The sequence below is a fragment of the Solea senegalensis genome, linkage group LG13 (genome assembly GCF_019176455.1).
Source record: "Solea senegalensis isolate Sse05_10M linkage group LG13, IFAPA_SoseM_1, whole genome shotgun sequence".
NCBI classification, from domain to species: Eukaryota; Metazoa; Chordata; class Actinopteri; order Pleuronectiformes; family Soleidae; genus Solea; species Solea senegalensis.
Genome location: NC_058033.1, coordinates 14,313,375 through 14,333,116, shown reverse-complemented (window position 1 = coordinate 14,333,116; position 19,742 = coordinate 14,313,375). Strand labels below are relative to the sequence as shown.

Genomic DNA, 19,742 nt, shown 5'->3' with positions numbered 1-19,742 from the left:
CACAGATAGAGACAAACAACCATTCACTCTCACACTCACTCCTATAGTCAATTTAGAGTGTCCAATTTACCTATTCCCCACATTGCATGTTTTTGGACTGTGGGAGGAAGCCGGAGTACCCGGAGAGAACCCACGCACACACGGGGAGAACATGCAAACTCCATGCAGAAAGGCCTTTGTTCCAACCGGGGCTCGAACCCGGGTCTTCTCGCTGCAAGGCGAGAGTGCTAACCACTACACCACCGTGTGGCCCGTTACAGAATTGTATTCAGTTTTAATAAAACTATATTATTAGTTGTGTTTTTCAGATAAATGACGATGTACAACACATTTGACCTGTAACTCTGGTTCAGTAGCTCTTGTATCTGAGATTTTGCTTGTAAAAATCAGAAGCATTACCTTTAAAAGGAGACCAAGCGTATATAACAGGTAAACAAAAAACCTATTCTGTTCAATTTCAAATTTGAATTTACTTATTTGTCCTCAGGGGGCAATTCAAGTCACACAGAGCAGTCGTCATAAAACACAAAACAGTCGACTATGGGTTCCGTTGACCTATTCTATTCTGTTTATTCTGTGGCCTGTACACAGCTTCACAGAGACACTAACATGGCTGGTGTTTGTTGGACGACGACTCTGAATCAACGACCTTCTAAACCTGGGGGCCAATGAGCATCTAGTCTGGTCACGATGGGGTCGAACTAGAGACAAAAGTGGGTAGAGGGTGGAATTTCAAAATAAAAGTGTTTGTTTTGATGTTTTGGTGTATAATTCAAAATAACAACATATTTATGATGCAAAATGAATCTATTCATATTAAATAAAGAGAAATCTGAAAGTGAGTTAATAATGATGTGAACAACTGTAATTAAAATATCAGACTAATTTAATGTTAAATGTAATACATTTAATAATGTGATAATTACAGCCAAATGTCTTATTAATATTGCTATTATAAAACATATACCATATGTTATATTGTCATTATAACATGATATGAGGTTGATTACATGTAATCGATAGTGGGCTGCCAGTGTGACACTTGTGTTCTGAGCTTTTCAGGTGAAACTTATGATTAAATATGCACTATATTGAACACATGCTGTACACAGCACACAAGAGCCGGTGTAAGTGGTCCTCCTCTGTCAGTCGCATCCTGTCCCTCGTCTCCTGTGATGATTAATGAATCAAACACTGGTGCGTCCCGAGGAGGAAATGTAGCGCGACACAAGCGGCGTCCACTTGTCTCACATTTCCTGAAAAATAGGACGTGCCATCTTTTTTTTGGTTTTGTTTTTTTAGACTTTTCAGAAATGGCATCAACACTGACATGTTAATGTTTCACCTTAGCAACAGGAGGAGAGCAGAAAAAACCTCATTGATCATGCAGGTCCAGCTCAAACACAACACGGTGGACACAGCACACAGAGGCCACCTAATGGTGCACTGTACTCATTACACAGTATGAGAGACTGACGCTCACTGCTAAAGCTGACTGAGACACAGAGATGACGGCTAACTAAGCTGCGCATGTGTGTGTGTGTGTGTGTGTGTGTGTGCTCAGAAAGATAATATGCAAGGGGGAAAAGGGGTGTTCTGGTGCCAATCCCATCTGACATAGTGCAAAAGGCAGGGGGTTTATGAGGCAGGTTGCCAGTCCATCACAGGGCCACGTAAGAGACAAACAACCATTCACTCTCACATCTCTGATCAATTTAGAGCGTCCAATTTGCCTCATCCCCAAAACTGTGTTTTTGGAACTTTGGGAGGAATCCGGAGAGAAAAGCCACACACACACAAACAGGGAGAACATGCAGACTCCATGCAGAAAGGCCTTTGTTCGACCAGGTTGATGCTTTGATAATATACCCAGGCTATTCAAACGGTGGCCCGGAAGCAACCTCTTAGTGGCCCAGATGGTGAAACACTGAGAAAAACACTTTCCCTGTCCCTCAAATATTCATACATAAATTCAGTATACAGTAGCACTGACCATGCGTGGCTCATAAGTCACAAATATTTAACTCAATTCACATAAACTAATGCTGTTGCTAATACTGTGCATGTTTTTGATTGTATGCACTTTGAGTTGCACCTGGTGTTAAACATGACAAACTGTGACAGCCACTACAATGCACAGGTTTTGTTTTTATGCACTTTGACTTGTACAAAGGACAGAATGACAAAATGTTTTTATTTCAAAGTGAAAAGCATTACTGCTACTACCTCAGATTCTATTCACCTACAGTTGTTTCATTATTGTTATGCAATTTTTTTATAGGCCTTTCATGCATTTGTGCTGGTTTTAAATTTTAAAAAATGGGTTCCCAATATGTAGGAGTCTTAGGTATATTGTAAGTCAGAATTCAGTTTTATTATTATTTACCTTTTTTGTGGCACCTAATACCCTTCCGTATCCATGGTAATGTATTATGACATTTTAATAAAAGTATGATACATCTCCATATGAGGTTTTTTGGTGTTTTTTAGAACAACTATGTGATAACCTTTATTATAAGGCTCAGAGATTTTAATGCTGTCAAGGTCAAGTTTAAGACCAGGGATAATGAGACGCTGAAAAAACCTCAACATCACGCGACAGCCCAATTACCGACTGCAGGGTTATTAAGCCTGTGCCAGACATTTAACGTCTTTAAATCACTTTAATCATTTACTGCAACAGAAGCCATTCGAAGCACGGAGTGCAGCATTTAAGACACATCCAGTAAACATAAGATAAAATGTAAATAATGGATTCAAAATCATTCCAGGAGTATTTCTTCTCATTTCAAATGAGGCCGACAGATACCGTCTCATGTTGACATTAATTAAAGTATCACTGAATTTTAATGAGGATTTTTTTCCCCCCTCTTGGTACGGGAAGACTTTTGACACATACGAGAAGGGTTATCACACTTGTCGTATAATTCAGTGTTGGCTTTTTGTACCAGCACTGGAGCTGGAGTCAGTGATGCTACATGACTACCAGCACTTAAAAAAAACTCTTTGAACTGGCATATTCTTCCTTATTATGTTCCACCTAATCACAAAAACACATTGCACCTTGCTATTCTTTGTTCTATTGTGCAACGTTCTTTAACTCTGCCTTATAAGGTGACCTTGAGTTCTAAAGAAAGTAAAATCTACCATTGTCATTGAGACGACTTTGTCACAGTCAATTTCAAAGACGCTTTCAACACAAAAAAAGATAAAATACTCAGCCATTTATTTAAAAGTCCTGTTTAATTTGCACCAACCAAAAAAAAGGAAAAGAAAAATCTTGGCGCAAAAGATAAATTCCCACTTAAAACATCAGTGACAGTGCATCTCAGTGAAATAATAATGCTCAATGAAGGGAAGAGAGAAAAATATTGTGACATTTACTACATCAAAAGAATATCAACACCGATAAAAAGCAGTTTCATAAGTAAAAATTAAATGTCCAAACACAAACAACCAGTTACCTTTACAGAGACAACGGCGGCAAACGAGAGAAAAAAAACAATACAGTAACTTGCAAAAAATGCTTCATCTGGTACAAAGATAGCGGTACAACAACCATTCTCCCGGCGGCACTCATGTATTGCCTCTTACACACATACAGACACACACGCGACGCTCATACAACACCCCATGACCACAGCATTCAAATCAACGACGTGTAATAAATATCAGTAAAAGCACCTTTAAAGCTGAAATGTGTTTAATTGATCATCTGACTGTGCAACGTGTGGGAAAAAAAACATTTAAACCATAACATACATCTTTCTTTTTGTTTTGTTTTTTTGCTTTAAATCATTGATGAGTATTTACACGGCAGACCTCACGGGACAGTCGTTTTAAAGTCATATTTAAGTGTCTCGTTCTGTGATGTGATTTCAATTTCAAAACTGTACAATGTTTTAAAACTACTTATGTAAAAAGACAAATGGGGTGACCTTTGGAGCCCAGGCAGTGGCACGCTGAGCTCAATCGACGCGCACAAGTAACCGACTGTGTCACTTAAGACGGCAGCTGCATGTGGTCCAAACGGAAAAACTCAAACCGCTTCTTGTTTTGTTTTTTTATTCTCAAGCGCAAGGCAGTAATATGGATTTTACTCCGGTCTGTGTGCTGCACTTTGTAGCCTAAAAAAACTATTCTAATTGACATTTTAGTAAGTCCGACATACCCAAAATTATAGAAAAACAATCTTATAGTTCATCATCACAACAGATTAGCATGCTAGACATGTTCAGACCAGCACAAGAATGCAAGGACATTCACAGCTAAATATAATAAGAAATCCAACTGTGTGTCATGACAGCTTCCATCTCTGTATTCATGACCACATTCAGACCTGATATTGACATCTGTCCTCGGCGATTCTATCACATGCAGACAGCACTGATTACAGCTGTTCACACCGGGCATTCAAATATGTCTCCGATACGTCTCCAGTGACCATATGGGATCCAATTTCACTTTCCACTCCCTATTTATGCAAATACACACTGACATCATGTCTTTTACCAAGAACAAAATAAGGTTTTTAACCAGCCTGGCTGCACAGATGTGTCTGATATCAACATGTTTGTGTGTGTGTGTGTGTGTGTGTGTGTGTGTGTGTGTGTGTGTGTGTGTGTGTGCGCGCCTCAAAGCTCAAAAAAAAAAAAAAGGATTTTAACCATGGCTGTGGTATCTGTGTATTATTGTGGCAGTGGCTCCAAACAAACCAACAACTGAGTGCTGATTAGTGTAAAAAAAAGAAAAGAGGATGGACTGCGTCTATGCAGCTCAGGTGCATGGACACACATTATGTGGGCTGCCAGAGAAACACATTCAGGTGTGATTGAGAGTGTCCGGGACTTATCGCTGTCCGCGTCTGATTGGATCACTCAGGAGAAATGCTAATACCAGATATAAATGGGGTCCGTGTCTTTCTACAGCTGCTTCAGTTGGACACATGGTTAGTACTGCGAACACTTCAAGTCAAACGCTGATTGTTTACCGAATCACTAAGAGCAGTCTATCGAAAATCATATGCTCCACACTATGTTCAGGGGGATCTGCAGAGTTGGTAGTGTATTGGAGGTGCATTTATTTGGACTAAAGATAATTTAAACCAGTATCAAATAGAGTTCACTGTAGTATTATTTTCTTAGGTATATACACAACACAGAAATGTCCCTCTGTGCTCATTCCCTCCAGAAAATTTGCTTTTTTAAAAAAATCATTTGATCTTAAAATTTACATTCAATTCAAAAGTGCTGAGATATATTCTTGCCCAATATCCTAAACACCAGGAGTTCATTTTTTTAAGCAGGAGGGTAGTAAGTTTTGCCATATTGTCTACCAATCATTATAAGTGTGCATAAGTGTGGCAAAATAGACTGGTTTTTTTTTGCTTTGTGTAAATGTGTGTATTCACAATTCAAAAACGGCTCAAATTCATGTATTCACTGCCTTGCTGTATATATACTGTATATATATATATATATATATATGGCTTCTGCTCATTTATGGCTCCTTTTTTCCCCTTTATCCCTATTATCGCCAGGCACTATTTTTCTTACCCACAGTGAAGATAGGTAAAACCGTCATTCCTAAATTTTAGTGTGTAGTGTCACCAAATTATGGTGAGCAAATACTGTATAAGTGTAAAAATAGTAAAACTAGACCTCTACCACCTCCTTATCCTTCCATGTAAGGACAATACATGTTTGGTTTTAAGGGGAAAATGTGACATGGTGTTAAAATGTTTTCTGTTGAAAATTTAACAATGACCAAAATCAGTCTTTTGATATCTAACAGTGTGTTTTTTTCTCTGAAAGTTACTCCATCACCACTGGAGGACTTCATGTAGTTGTTGTAAACACATACCCACTTCATTTCCCAGCTGTTTTGTCCCACGCCGTTGAGGCTAGCTCTTCTTTGGGGTCACAGTTTGTTTTGTCTGCACTTTGGACGCTGCTGCAGAAGCAGAAGATGAAGTGGAAGAAGAGGAGGAAGAAGAGGAGGAACTCCATCGGGTCTCTACGCCCGTGCTCGTCATCTTTAGCTTCCTTCGTTTTGCGAGGGGGGCGTTGTCGACACTTTTCAAGAAGAAGCCCTCTCTCTTGCCGCGGTTGAAAGCCTGGTGAGAGAGGAAGATGGTGAAACCAGTGAGGTAGGGCACTTCACATTTTTTTGAAGGAGAAATGTAGCCTGATGTTATTACCTTGTAAGTAGCATTAACATAGGTGCGAACAGTGGGCCCGCTGGACTCAAGCACATCTGGAGTGCATAATGGAGTGGTGGACATGGAAGCTCCGCCCTGCAGCCAGCTGTTTTCTTTCAGATCAGATAGTTTGAGACGATGCTCTGGATCCACAGTTAGCAAACCTTTTATTACAGAGCGAGGGGGAAAAAAGACATGAGGATTGTTAGGGTTGGGGGTGGAAAAAAGAATTTGATACGTGCAATGGCCTTTTGTATAGTGGCCATTTTAATATGTTTTAGCAGGAAAGGCATGGGCTTCACTAATCACATTAACATCTGTTTAGTTCACGTAAGTCAGGAAAGAGTGGCAGCGAACCAGCATGCACCCTGGAAGTTATGTATTTCAGCCATTATTGATGTGAATGGCTCCAGTGCAAAGGGCCCATTCTCTCTTAAGTGATTTAATGTACAAATACCAATAATCATAAATAGAAATAAATCTCAGCTTGTTTGGGCTTATTTTGTTTCAAAATAATAATAATAATAATAATAATAATAATAATAATTTAAAATACGCTGGAGGATTCTTGGCAAAACAGCATCAAGTCACACAAGCAGCTCCCTCTCTTTCTCTCGCTCTAGTCAAAGTATGTCTCGGCCAAACATTTTGCTGTTCTCTAAAGCAAGGCAGTAGTAGTTGTCTCTGTGAATGATTTTTTTTCTCTCCGCACCTTTTAATTTCAGGCAGAATGGCTTTAATTTACATGTATCAGCCAATAATTTAGAATTTTGGAGCTCTCAATATTTTTTTAGCGAACCAGAAACCCTAAAAAGGAAGTAAAACACATTTGCGCCCATTGAATACATTTTGTATTTAACACTGCTAACAGAAGTGCTTTTGCCCATTTTTCCAGAATAACTTTCAGTATCTGGCAGTTACTACAATTTACTGCATGTTAAAATTGTGTGTTAACAATTTAAAATGAAAGAAAAATGTTAAAAAAAAACACACCGTACATGACACATGACTAACATAGCCCGTTGTGGTGTTTATAACGTAATGTCACTAAGTCACATACCTTTAACAAGCTCTTTAGCATCCTCTGACACACCCTTCCAGGCCTCGCCATCCAATGAGAAATCGCCCTCTTTTATCTTTTGCATGATGTCAGCAGCAAAGGATGAGGTCATCCCACGCTGCTCACTCTGAAATGGCACCTGGCCTGACAGCATGGTGTACTGATAAAAAACACATGCGGTTATTAGTACTTGAGGTCACTCGACTGGCGCCACAGAGAGAAGAGTTTGAAGGTGAATTTACCAGGATGACCCCGAGACTCCAGAGATCGCAGGACTTGTCGTATCCTGCACTATCAAAAAGTTCAGGTGCAGCGTACTGCAGCGTGAAGCAGGGCGTCTGCAGCGGGGCGCTGCCTGCAGGGCACAGGCGGGCAAATCCAAAATCTATTACTTTCAGCACAGAGTCCTCCCCTTCATCTGAGAACAGCACATTCTGGAATGGAAAACAACAAAGAATAAAGTCAGTGGTCCATTATAAAGACGGGGCAAATACTATTCAACAACACTAGTCAATACTACTACTTGTAGTACAACATATTGGTACCTGACCTTGATAAAAATGGCATTTTCATGCCAGGTGCAGCAAAGGTGGTAGCAAACAGATTCAAGAAAGGCACCACTAACTCATTTGTTGACATATTAATGGAAATTAATTAAGGTGCCAGAAGACAAGAGCTGAGATACAATTCCTTGTTTTTGTGATTCTCAAAACCTGGAATAGTGTAATTCTGTAGATAGATAGTAGTAAACATGAAGAGGATATGTATTGATAAAAGCATCAAAATGAGAATAAGAATATCTCAACAGAACTAAAATTACTAATAGTTCAGTCAAATGTTAAAAATGTCATTTCATGGACGAGTGTCTGACAAAAATGCCAATGTGAGTTCGAGCATGAAGAAAAGAACATGACGATAAACTCGTCCTCACACACCTGCAGCTCCGCTCTCTCTCACACATGTGGACTCATCTGTCAGTCGGAATCCAGCTGCTTCAGGGCTCATTGGACCGTCACCATATCAGAACATCCATAAAATGTATAATATCTTCAGCAGACAGATGTTAGGGGAACTTTCCGAGTGTTCTCGCAACCGAGTTATCATTCACTCTGATGCGAGTGAGCACAAGCTCACGGCGATCAACTGACATCGACGAGCTGGGTCAACCCCAGTCATCAGTGTGTCAGCTTCCGAAGGCCCAAAATTACCATCATTGCAAACAAAAAGTGTATTTTTAACAAATAAAATACATATTTTTTGAATGATTACATCGATATTTTATTTGCAATTTGTATATTTTGATATTGTGGTTCATTTTTGTTTGCTCGTTCATAAAGTGTTGCTTGCTTTGTGAAAAGTGTTCAGCAGAGACTTTCAGAGACGGGAGAGATAACCTCAAGTTATGAGTAATTTGAGCTTTGATTGACTGATAGAGCCGCGGACAGATGAATTGCTAATGAAAATAGACACTGCTGCAAAATGAAAACATTAATGCACACACTCAAACAGGTGGGTGCATTACTGCATTTAGACACACTGTAGACCGTGGAAATTACTGAGAGAATTAGAACTTGTTCCCTCTAATTCCCTTTCTCTCATTAATGGGGACAATTAATTTCACACGCCATAGGTTTCTTTCTGACTTCTCTGGCATTTCATATTAATCATTTCCAAGTTCAGCGTGATCATATATCATTTATTTATTTATTTATTTATTTAAATATGCTATAAAAGATTCGGTATATTTTCAGAGAACGAATGGCACAGGCAGCTTACCTCTGGTTTGAGGTCTCTGTGTACGACTCCAACCTCGTGCATGAAGCTGACTGCTGAGACCAGGCTCTGTAACAGCTGACTGGCCTCCGCCTCGCCAAAAAGCTTCTTCCGCTTGATCCTTTCCAGCAACTCCCCACCGCGCAGAAGCTCCATCACTAAATATGTGTGGTACTGATAGAAGGCAGACGAGTGTTAATTTGATGCTTGCTAATCTGGTTGCTCAAGGCTTAAAGCTGCAGTGCACAATTTTTGTTGTCGCCATTAGTCGCACTGTGCTTGGTCTTCAGTAACGATCTAACTGGCTCTATCGAGCAATGCTATCAAACCTGACTGAGGGAGCACTTGTGTGTATACACCTGCGACAAAGGGACGTGTATGACAAGAAGAATAAATCCTGTCAAAGCAGCTTTTTTGAGCAGTAGAAATCACTTCTACCTTTTTTGTTAATACACTCACATTCCAACATGTTTGCAGTCGTTTAACTTTACTAGTTCAATGTCCCTGTTATCTCTGTCTTGGCATAAAACAAATCACTTCCTGTGTGCAGCGCGGGAATGTTGCCAGGCAACACACGATCTTAGCTCTGCTATACTGAAAAACACAGAGTCGCGTGGAGCAGACTTAATCAGCATTGTGTGACCATTTAACAATGATCTGAATGTAAAAGACACTTGTTTACATTTAAAATATAAACTAGAGTTTTAACATCCAGCTCATGATCTTGAAAGGACACACTGTAGATACTTAATGTGGGTTAAGTTCATGTTACATGCATGTTCCTTCCATTATACCTGGTCAGTGTAGACTTCATGTAGCTTGACAATGTTGGGGTGAGTTTCACATTGTCTCAAAGCAGCAATCTCCCTCTGAGTGTTTGCCTCCATTCTAACAAAAAAACATGCTGACATGAACATTTTGGCACTTAAACCATCAGATGGCACAGTGACACAGTCGAGGACAGACAAGCACACGAACAACAAACACAGAGATTACCACAATTGTGTGTCAGCATCACATGTACACTCACCTGCGGCTCACAATCTTGACTGCATACTCATGGCCACTTTGCTTGTGTTTGCACTTCCTGCACACCGAGAAACTACCCTCACCTAAGGGAGGCCCGTGAAGACACAGCTCATAGTGGTGAAAAAACTGTGACTCCTGGGGGAAAGAAAGGGAGGTGTGAGAAACACTGAGCAGCTGGGAGATACTTCATTTTTTGTTCTGTTTTCCTTGTGCAAAGACTAATTCATGCTCAAAATTAGATACAGCTGTTAAATAACCATTTAACAGGTTTGGTTCCCACACCTCTGTTGACATCAAATTCAAGGACTTCACAAGAACTTTCCAGGACCAATTTCCTCAAATTCAAGCACCATATGTGCTGACACAGCTTAAGATGGGTAGGTAAATTGTAAGAGCCGCTTCGCTTCACTTTTATAGCAGCACGCTCCGTATCTGACCAAGTAATTGTCCTCGGGATCTTGGGCAACGCCAGTCTTTGTAATTTTCTTTGGTGAGCCAGCGATCAAAGAGATACATGTCTGACAAATAAATCAAAATATTAATTGTATGCATGTGTTACGACCCCGGGGTTGTGACTGCTTGTTCTCTGTGTGTATGTCTCTGCATGTGAGTGAGAGATGGGTTGCAGGTGTGCATGTTTTGAGTGATTGACCTGTGTGAGTGAGTCTAGGTGGATCTTGGGAGCTGATTGGTCCTGCACAGAAGGAATCTGAATAAGAGGCCTGAACATCCCAGCTGCAGGGGACTTCCTGAAATTGCTCACAGCCAGACTGCCAGCAGACATGTTGTGCACCAGCAACAAGTCAAAGCAAACCTTTAAAATGGTTTGCTTTGACTTGTTGCTGGTGGTTTTTCTTGGGAGTTGAGAAGAGGGAGTCTCATTATTCATGTTGTGATCAGGTTTTCCCCTAGGCCTGGTCATAACACATGTGTTATACAGCTGAAACTAGCACGTGCTTTGGTAATTCATGTAATCCGTCTATTATTTTCTTGATAATTGGATTACTTATTTGGTCCACAAAAAGTTGTTTTGTCCACAAACCCAAATTATTGTGTTTAAATTATTTATTTATAAATGATAAATATAATTTATAAATCATAAACATGCTAAGATAAAGGACATTTGAAATGGACAATCTGTTTCCATAGGTAAATGCTGCATTAATGTAGGGCTGCAACTAATGATTATTTTCATATAAAATGATTCATCTGACGATTATTTTCTCAATTAAGCGAGTACTTGCTTGGTTGGTAAAATGTCAGAAAGTGTTGAAAAATGTTGATCAGTGTTTACCTGGAAATGATGGATGTTCTCAGAATTGTTTTGTCCACAAACCAAAATGATTAAATTTTAATGATTTATTTGTTATGTGAAGCAAATAAACCAGAAAATATTCATCATATTATATTTATCATTTAAAAATGTGCATGCATCATGTTGTTAAATGAACAACAGCAACTTTAAAAATCTGGTTTCTCTTCAACTGAAAACAATTCTGCTTCTCCAATTTTTACTCCCTGTTACAAAACACAGTCTACACTAACACAACTGACCTTACAACTCCTAATAATTATTTTAGAATACTTTGAATGTTGTACTGCAATAATTTAATTACAATATAGCATCACAATTACTTTAATCTATAATGCTTAATACTTAATAATATAAATTATGACAAACCCTATCATTCTGTAAAATAAAATAATACAACTGGTAGACAGACACTGTTGAGCCTTTTTTTAAAAAAAGCGGTTCATCATCTCTCTGTATAATGGAGTTATATAGCAGTGGTTTTACTAGACTGCATTTTTTTCACAACATAAATAACAAGGCTCAGACTAGTTTAAACAAAGCTCCATACCTGTAACATTGCACTGTGCTGGACTGAGGCCGAACCTGGTCGATCAGCACCAATCTGGGCATCTACAAAATCTCCCATGACAACGTTCTTATTGAAGAGGATGGAGGGAGCGATGAACGAGTAGCCCTAAAATAACACAGAGGAGGTGTTGCATGTGTAAGGGGAGAGGGAAGACATTTTGAACACTGTGCTTTGAGTAAACCACACAACTTTAATCTTATTGCGATAGCTATAACAGGTATTGTTTTGGGGTATGGTGAAGATGCAAGGAGTAGAGGAAGTGCATGAGTTTAAATACCTGGTGTCAACAATCCTAAGCAAAGGATAGTGCACAAGAGAGGTGAAGAAGAGAGTGCGGGCAGGGTGGAGTGGGTGGAGATAAGTGTCAGTGGTGACATGTGATGAAAGGACAGCTGCATAAGTGAAAGGGAAGGTCTACAAGATGGTGAGACCTGCCATGATGTATGGCGTGGAGACAGTGCCACTGTCTAAAAGACAGGAGGCAGAGCTGAAGATGCTGAGATTTTTGTTGGGAGTGACCAGGATGGACAGCTCAGGTTGAATGGTTTGGGAATAAAGTAAGAGAGGCACGGTTGAGATGATTTGGTCATGTGCAGAGGAGGGATAGTGATTATATTGGACAAAGAAAGTTGAAGACGGCGCTGCCGGGCAGGAGGAAAAGAGGAAGACTGCAGAGAAGGTTCCTGGAGTTTGTGAAGGAGGACATTTGTTACAGAAGAGGACACAAGGGGGAGGACAAAACGGAGACAAATGATCCACTGTGGCGACCCCTAAAGGGAGATGCCTAAAGAAGAAGATGATAATTACAGGTATTGTTTTCCACAAGGGTTATTACTGTGCTGACCTTGAACAGACGGTCAGTGCTTGGAGGTGTGCTCGCCGGAGAGTAAACAGGATCCATCCCAGTAAACTCCTCAGCAAAGTTTCCCACATCCAGTTCACTCTTTAGCTCTGGTTTGAACGGACTTGACATCTTCTTCTCTGCCAAGTCAGACCAGTTCAGTCCCTGTCAGGAAAACACAGAGCATATGGGAGTTGAAACAAGATGAAAAGAGGTGACAACGAAGCAGAGATACCGCATCGCTAGTGGAAGCTGAGCTCAGTAGCACCTTGAAGAAGGAATGTGCTTTGATGTCTTCAGCCCCTCGGGGGCCGGAGCCCAGTCTCCTGTGGGGATCTTTCACCAACAATTTCCTCAGCAGATCCTGAGCAGTTGGTCCAATCATGGAAGGGAAAGGTGGATCAGAGCGCAGAATGCGTCTGAGTGACGATTGGGGGAAAGAAATACAAAAATTAATAATTTTCCCATAATTTTAAAGTGTAAGTTCAGTTAAGTAAAACACAATTGCTGCAGTAATACATAGGAAAATAAGGTGGGGTTAATGTTAGTTTTCACTACACATACAAGTACAATGAGTATTCAGCACTCACTTTGACACTTCACTCTGGGTGTTCCTCTCTCCCTCCAAGGTGAACGGTGATGCTCCTGTCAGCAGCTCGAACATCAAAATCCCAAGGCTCCACCAATCTACTGACTGTAGGAAGAGACTTGTTAAAAGTTGTTATATAAAGAAAATTAAAAATGTGCAGATGATGCACCCACTGTGTATTTATTCTATCATTGCATTTTGCGCTTTCTTTCATGATAGTGACCGACACTGACAAGAAAATGATAGTATGTTTGGTGCATCAAAGTGCATGTTACCTTATCATCTGCTGTCATGAGAGATACAGCAGTTTGAATTTACTTCATGCTAAATGGTGACACTATAATGAAGCTCAGCAAAATTATCTGAATTCTGAGCTGACTTATAGCTACCTTGCCATGCCCAGTCTTTCCCCTAATGATTTCAGGTGCCATGTACTCTATGGTGCCACAGAAAGAGTAGGTCCTTTCCTTCTGTGATAAGGAAAGAGGGGAGTTAAATGTTTATTTGTAAAAACAAAATCTCAAACAAACATGCAAACATTTTCTGCACAAGGTGCGGTATTGTGATCACAAACCTCTTCTTCCAGAAACTCTTTGCTGAGTCCAAAGTCTGTCAATACCACATGGCCGTCACTGTCGAGAAGAATGTTTTCCAACTTGATGTCTCGGTAAACAATCCCAAGCTGTATGTGTGAAAAATAAGTGACGGAGGTGACATGCAAACACACAAGATACAAACTGATACAACAGTTTTCAGTTCTTTATTTCCTGTAAGCAGAGCACTTTTTAAGCCCAAGTAAATGTAACAGCACCTGCGGAAATGAGAATAATGCTCACCAACCATTGCTTCAGAGGTTTTATTTGATGCTATCACAAAGGAAAGACTCATAAAAGTCTACATTATGGTTTCAGTCAATTTGGAAAAATTCAAGGTCTTTTTTTCCGACTTCCACAATCTGCTATATGAACACATCTTTCCTTAAGAATGCTACCTTGTTTTCAATTGTAATATTATGAATCAATTTATGTCATAATGTAATAACTTGCTATTAACATCAGTCCTGCAATCCAATCAGGACAGCATCAAGTAAGACTGATCACACCTTGCAATAATGCAGTCAGACTTGTGTTTGAATCATTCAGGAGAGATGTTAATACCAGGTCTGAATGGCGTCTGTTACGCAATGCTGCTAATTATACAAACCTGAGTAGTGTACTGAAAATGAATAGCTTTAAGTACTTTAGTACACTTTAGCTCAAGATCATTGAACAGTTCTTTTATTGTGTGCTTATTGTGTATGTTTGTCAGGGCATTGTGTACTGTATGTCCTATTTTAGACTTGAACTTGAGCCCTAAAACAAACTGTTTTCAAAATGAATAAAAATGTATTGAACTGTACAGTATTGATGCATAAAAACGAACCCCTTTTTCTACAGTGGTTTGTTCACATGCTAGAAAAAGCTATTTCCCTGCCACAGTTGCCTGTCTCACTTCAGAACTGTTTCAGTAATTCTAGGAGACAGCTTCTGGGTACTGTTAGTGTTCTAGTATTTTAAGCAGTAAAGTTAATGGGCACTTCCAACACAATAGCAAACCACAGAGGATAAATAGTGACCACCTCCTGAAGAGAGGGGAAACAGCATGATTATTTTTGGCTCAGTGATACTGACAAAACCTGAACTAAAAGTTAATCAGATAAGGGACTTAATCTAGAGACAGAGATCAAATGGGACAATAATGCTTCTCTGTGTAAAGCAAATGTGTGTAAGATGGCAACTTTCTGACAAAACATCAGCTATAACAACATTAAAAAGATATTAAATTGTTGCAGTGTCTGTGTAAGCTTACTGCCCCCTAAGGTAAAATTAATACAAGCAGTCACAGAGGTGGAAGGAACAACACTCACCTTGTGCAGGTGCTCCAAAGCCAGAATTATTTCCCCAATATAAATCTGCACTGCCTCCTCAGGAAAATGATCCCGCTGATACAAATGTGTGAACATCTCCCCACCGCTCACATAATCTGTACTCACACACAGACAAATAGACAGGAAACTTGATTAGACTTGATACAATATTTTACAATAAACACAGAAACTGCACATAAGGCCAACAAACAAACATGCAGTAGTAGACAGAAACATTAATAGAACATACATTCAGTGCTTCAAGCCTAAAGAGACAAATATTCCCTTCATTTGATTCTACTTCTACAGCACTCACCCAGGATGAGATGCAGTTTACTCTGAGTCTGGAAGGCATAGTGGAGCGTGACCAGGAAGGGAGACTGGCGGATGTTTTCAAGCACCTGCCTCTCGGTGCGAGTATGTTCTGTTGTCTTAGCCTTTTGAACAATAGCTGCTTTCTTTAACACCTAGGACAATAATTCAAATAAAACATAACTTGAATCCAAAACATCCTGAATTAAGTTCATTTTAAAGCATGCATACAGTAAAATATTAGATTATGGTAAAGCAAAGAGTGAATCCTAAAAAAGAGGTCACATATCAGATACCATCTGTGACCTAAATTTGCTCGAAATAGTTCAGTATGTTTTATGTTGACAGTTTGTTTAATGATCTCACCTTCATAGCATACAGCTGGCCCGCATCGTGACCGCTGTTCTTCCTGACCAAAAACACTTTTCCATAGGCTGGATGAAAAGAAACAAATATTCCTTCAAGTCACTCAAAGTACTGTTAGAAAATACAACAACAACAGTATCCAAACACAGACAGTGGCTTGATTGGGTCTGTGGACAAAGCAAATGATAAGCACAGGGTGAACAGAAGCTGAATGATTTCATGCGTCTAGAAATCAGCTAAACAAAAAACATTTTGCACACATACAGTACGTACTCATGCTTTTTTGTTGATAGGAAAAAAACTTTACAGCTCTCCCATTGGTACTAAATGTAGATTATATCTAAACAGCAGTTGGTTGACCTTCTAAATATGTAATACTAATCCCACAAATTAATGATTTAGAACTGCTAAATCGAGTTAATGTAAAGATATGTTTTACCATGACATGCAAGTAAACCCTCAGGGGCAAATTATCTTTCTAGTCTCTCACGTTGCCCTTTAAGGTATTTAACCAGCACCAGAGGATAAATGCTTATAATATAATTCCTTATGATTAACAACACTTATATCATCTTGCTTTATGTAGACATGTACCTCCAGTGCCCAAGACTTTAAGCAGCTCAAAGTTCTCCATGCCGACCCTCTCAGTGTGACCTGTGAGGTTGGCTAGTGACAGAGACAAAACATCATAATGAAAACATACAGTATTTATTCTCAGGTTCTGTATCCTGCACACATTCTTGTTTAAAAACGGACACACAGAAACAGTGTTCAAACAAATCTCTCTTTCTTTTTTTTACAAATGTTCAGAAAATATAAATATGTACTGAATGACATAAGACTATTTTCACCATTAGAGTGGAGACTATGTTACAGGTTATAAGAAGGGTGTTTATGCTCCATCCTCTATTAATAAGAAAGGTTTTAGTGTATCAATAGGCCTCTATACCCGTCACACATGCTGATGCAGTTCTCCTGTGACAGCTGAAAAAGCAGCAGTAACATTGCTGAATTAGGGATAGGAACACAATTATCAATAAAAAAAATGTGTTTTGTATCATTTTAGGATACTATATTACTAAATTAAGTGCTACAGCTTTTTGTAATCAAGTGAATAATCAAATACTTATGCTCATCCCTTTCTTACACAAGAAAGACTCTAAGGTTTTATTTTGAGCAAGTGACCTAAATAAAGAGTAAACACAGGATAACAACAAAAGCATATTTATCTTAGAACCCTCTAAATACAACTGTATATATGACAGGCTCTAAACATTTCTGCCAAGAAGGTTATGGTGTTGACATTTGTCTGTATGCTTGTGAACAGCAAAACTCCACAAAATAATGGACACATTTTGATTACATTTTCTGGGGATGTAGGTTATGTTATTAGGATAAAACTTAGGGGCTTTGGCAGAGGGTTTATTATATTTTGCTATTATTCTCATGATATGCATACACTGGGTCATAAAAAAGAAAAAACAGTGTACAGTGTAGGTTGATATACTATATCAACCTATAAACACATATACATATATATGCTTTTATTTTAATTTTTTTGGAGACACATACAACTTCATGTGTAAATTTAATTGAACACTGCACACCTCTGAAGTAACTTCAGCTACAGGAAATCCCCTTTCACAAATGACTTCATCAAACGATGGAGGAAATTAAAACCAAGAGTGTGGTGCAGTTATATAAATATGATTTTTTAAGAAGAGTAGATGTACTTGACTTACCATTAGTGATATGATGCTTGACGGTGCAGGCCTTTTTATTTGGTTTTGCGTCGGAGTCATCACTACTACTGGATGTGTCGCCAGACATAACGCAAAGAAAAGTAGACTGTTGCCTACAGACTGTTTAAGCCAAATGTTTTCTTATTTCCAAAATATGAGCCCGCAGGTTTCAACAATTAAAATAAAAGCAAATACTGTGGTTACTGCATCGTGTGTACGGATTATCGAAATGACCGAGCAGCAGTGTTTTCTAGACAATACTGCTTTCCCAACATTAATCCCCACGGCTTTGACATTGTATTGTTTCGCATTATTTATCTCGAGTGATTAACCGAAATCGAAAACTGAAAAAAACAGTCGTGTTGCTATTCAAATTGCAGTCGTGCACTGTATGTCCGCTTTATTAAATTAACCACCGACAATGATTATTTATTTCCTGTGTGTGTTATCAACAGCTGATGAGCAACTTACACTGGCTAGCGTTAGCATTTACCGCACAACAGGAGCGTCAGTTAAAATGTTTCACTTAGCCGGCGTTATTTGGAAATAACGTAACCGTTAGTTACACACGAACGACGGGTAAAAAATATCAAGTTACCATTAAGTGTGTGAACACCTTCAGAGCAAGCAAGTTAGCACAACTGCTACAATAACAAGACAGGTTACCTAGCTAGCTGTGCGGTAGTAGTAAATTTGCAAACTAGCAGCTAGCTTGTTGCCCGTCAAAGTTTGAACGTCGGCTTACGCTAATGTTTAGTTCCCTGTGTAAACTGGCCGCGTCCGACAGCTATCAGAGCATGTTTGCGTGACCATGTATGAGCGGTTCCGTATCTTCTCTGTCTCCACTAGATTCGAGTTAATGATTCGCCCATGATGAAAATATTTACATCTAACTTTGTATATATTGTGTGAAGCTAGCTGCTGCTGCTAACACTAGGATGCTTTCGACACAACCTGGGCGACGGTCAGTCACGTGAACAGTGGTGTGGGCGGGGCCACGTAGTCTCAGACCTCAACATTGATTTAGTAAAACAGATTCTAACATACGGCAACAAACGTACATGTGTTTCCCGACCATATAGAACAAAATCACGTGTTTCGAATTGGAAACAATTGTAACAATATGGCCACATCCATGGAAGGTGGAGGAGGAGAGGGGTGGGCCCAAGAACTCAGTGACAGAACACCTTTTAACAGGGAACATTTGCCATAAAATAAAATTGATTGATTTACTTATGGAACAGCTTCTGAAACTCCACACATGAGATTACTGTCAAAAACAAATACACATCGTTTGAAGGACAGACTACCCACAAACAGATGGTGCACTGCCAGGCCTGGTTTGATTTGATTATCTTTTATATTTTATACTACACTGCTGTGTAACATGCTGTTTGTTGTTTCTTTATATATAATATTTTGGAAATCTGTGACTATCCACACAAGTTTAAGAGTCTCTCTCTCCTGTGCATTTCTTAATGTGTTCATTTTAAGGATTCTACACTGTAAAATGTAAATCTCTGAGTCATTGTCAACGGTGAGACAAAAAAAAGAAGCCACCATCACCCACCTCACAATACATTCACATACTATATATTTAACCGTACAGTCTAGTTCCATTGGAGCATTACATGTCTTGGAGGCAGTTTCTTTTATGTTGCGCCAAATATACACCACACTCCCATAGTAATTCCATGGAGTATGTGACTATAACAGAAACAGCCCACATTATCATTTCCACAGTGCTGTTGAGCCACAGGTCATATATAATTCCCTGATGAATCATGAAATCGTAAAACAAAATAGAAGATTGTTACAATAAGTCATTCTTAATATATTTGGGTAGTTCACCGTGAGAACTATGACAATTTGGTCACTGAGTTATCGGAGGCCACATCTGGCCTTCTGGTCAAAAGCAGTACTTATGTAACATTTATATGAAATTCCTCTCTGGAAATGGAAGGTGAGCAGTGGGAGGATGATGCCCACCACCATATATGAGACAATTTAACTTTAGGGCATTTCAATCAGTAAAAGGTAGA

The 19,742-nt window shown here is 39.3% G+C and overlaps 1 protein-coding gene across 1 annotated transcript; it reads right to left on the bottom strand.

Moving 5' to 3' along the window:
* Positions 1-5,013: 5,013 nt before the first annotated feature.
* Positions 5,014-19,202, bottom strand: rps6ka4 (ribosomal protein S6 kinase, polypeptide 4). Its single transcript, XM_044041461.1, has 18 exons — positions 17,701-19,202; positions 16,553-16,624; positions 15,959-16,026; positions 15,597-15,747; positions 15,281-15,396; positions 13,949-14,056; positions 13,764-13,844; positions 13,376-13,479; positions 13,054-13,204; positions 12,789-12,950; positions 11,924-12,049; positions 10,063-10,196; positions 9,827-9,920; positions 9,036-9,206; positions 7,502-7,693; positions 7,260-7,419; positions 6,200-6,363; positions 5,014-6,115 (listed from the first exon to the last, which is right to left on the bottom strand). The coding sequence occupies exons 1-18, from the start codon at positions 17,786-17,788 to the stop codon at positions 5,903-5,905; spliced, it is 2,355 nt and encodes a 784-aa protein (XP_043897396.1). The 5' UTR covers positions 17,789-19,202; the 3' UTR covers positions 5,014-5,902.
* Between the last annotated feature and the right edge of the window lie 540 nt (positions 19,203-19,742).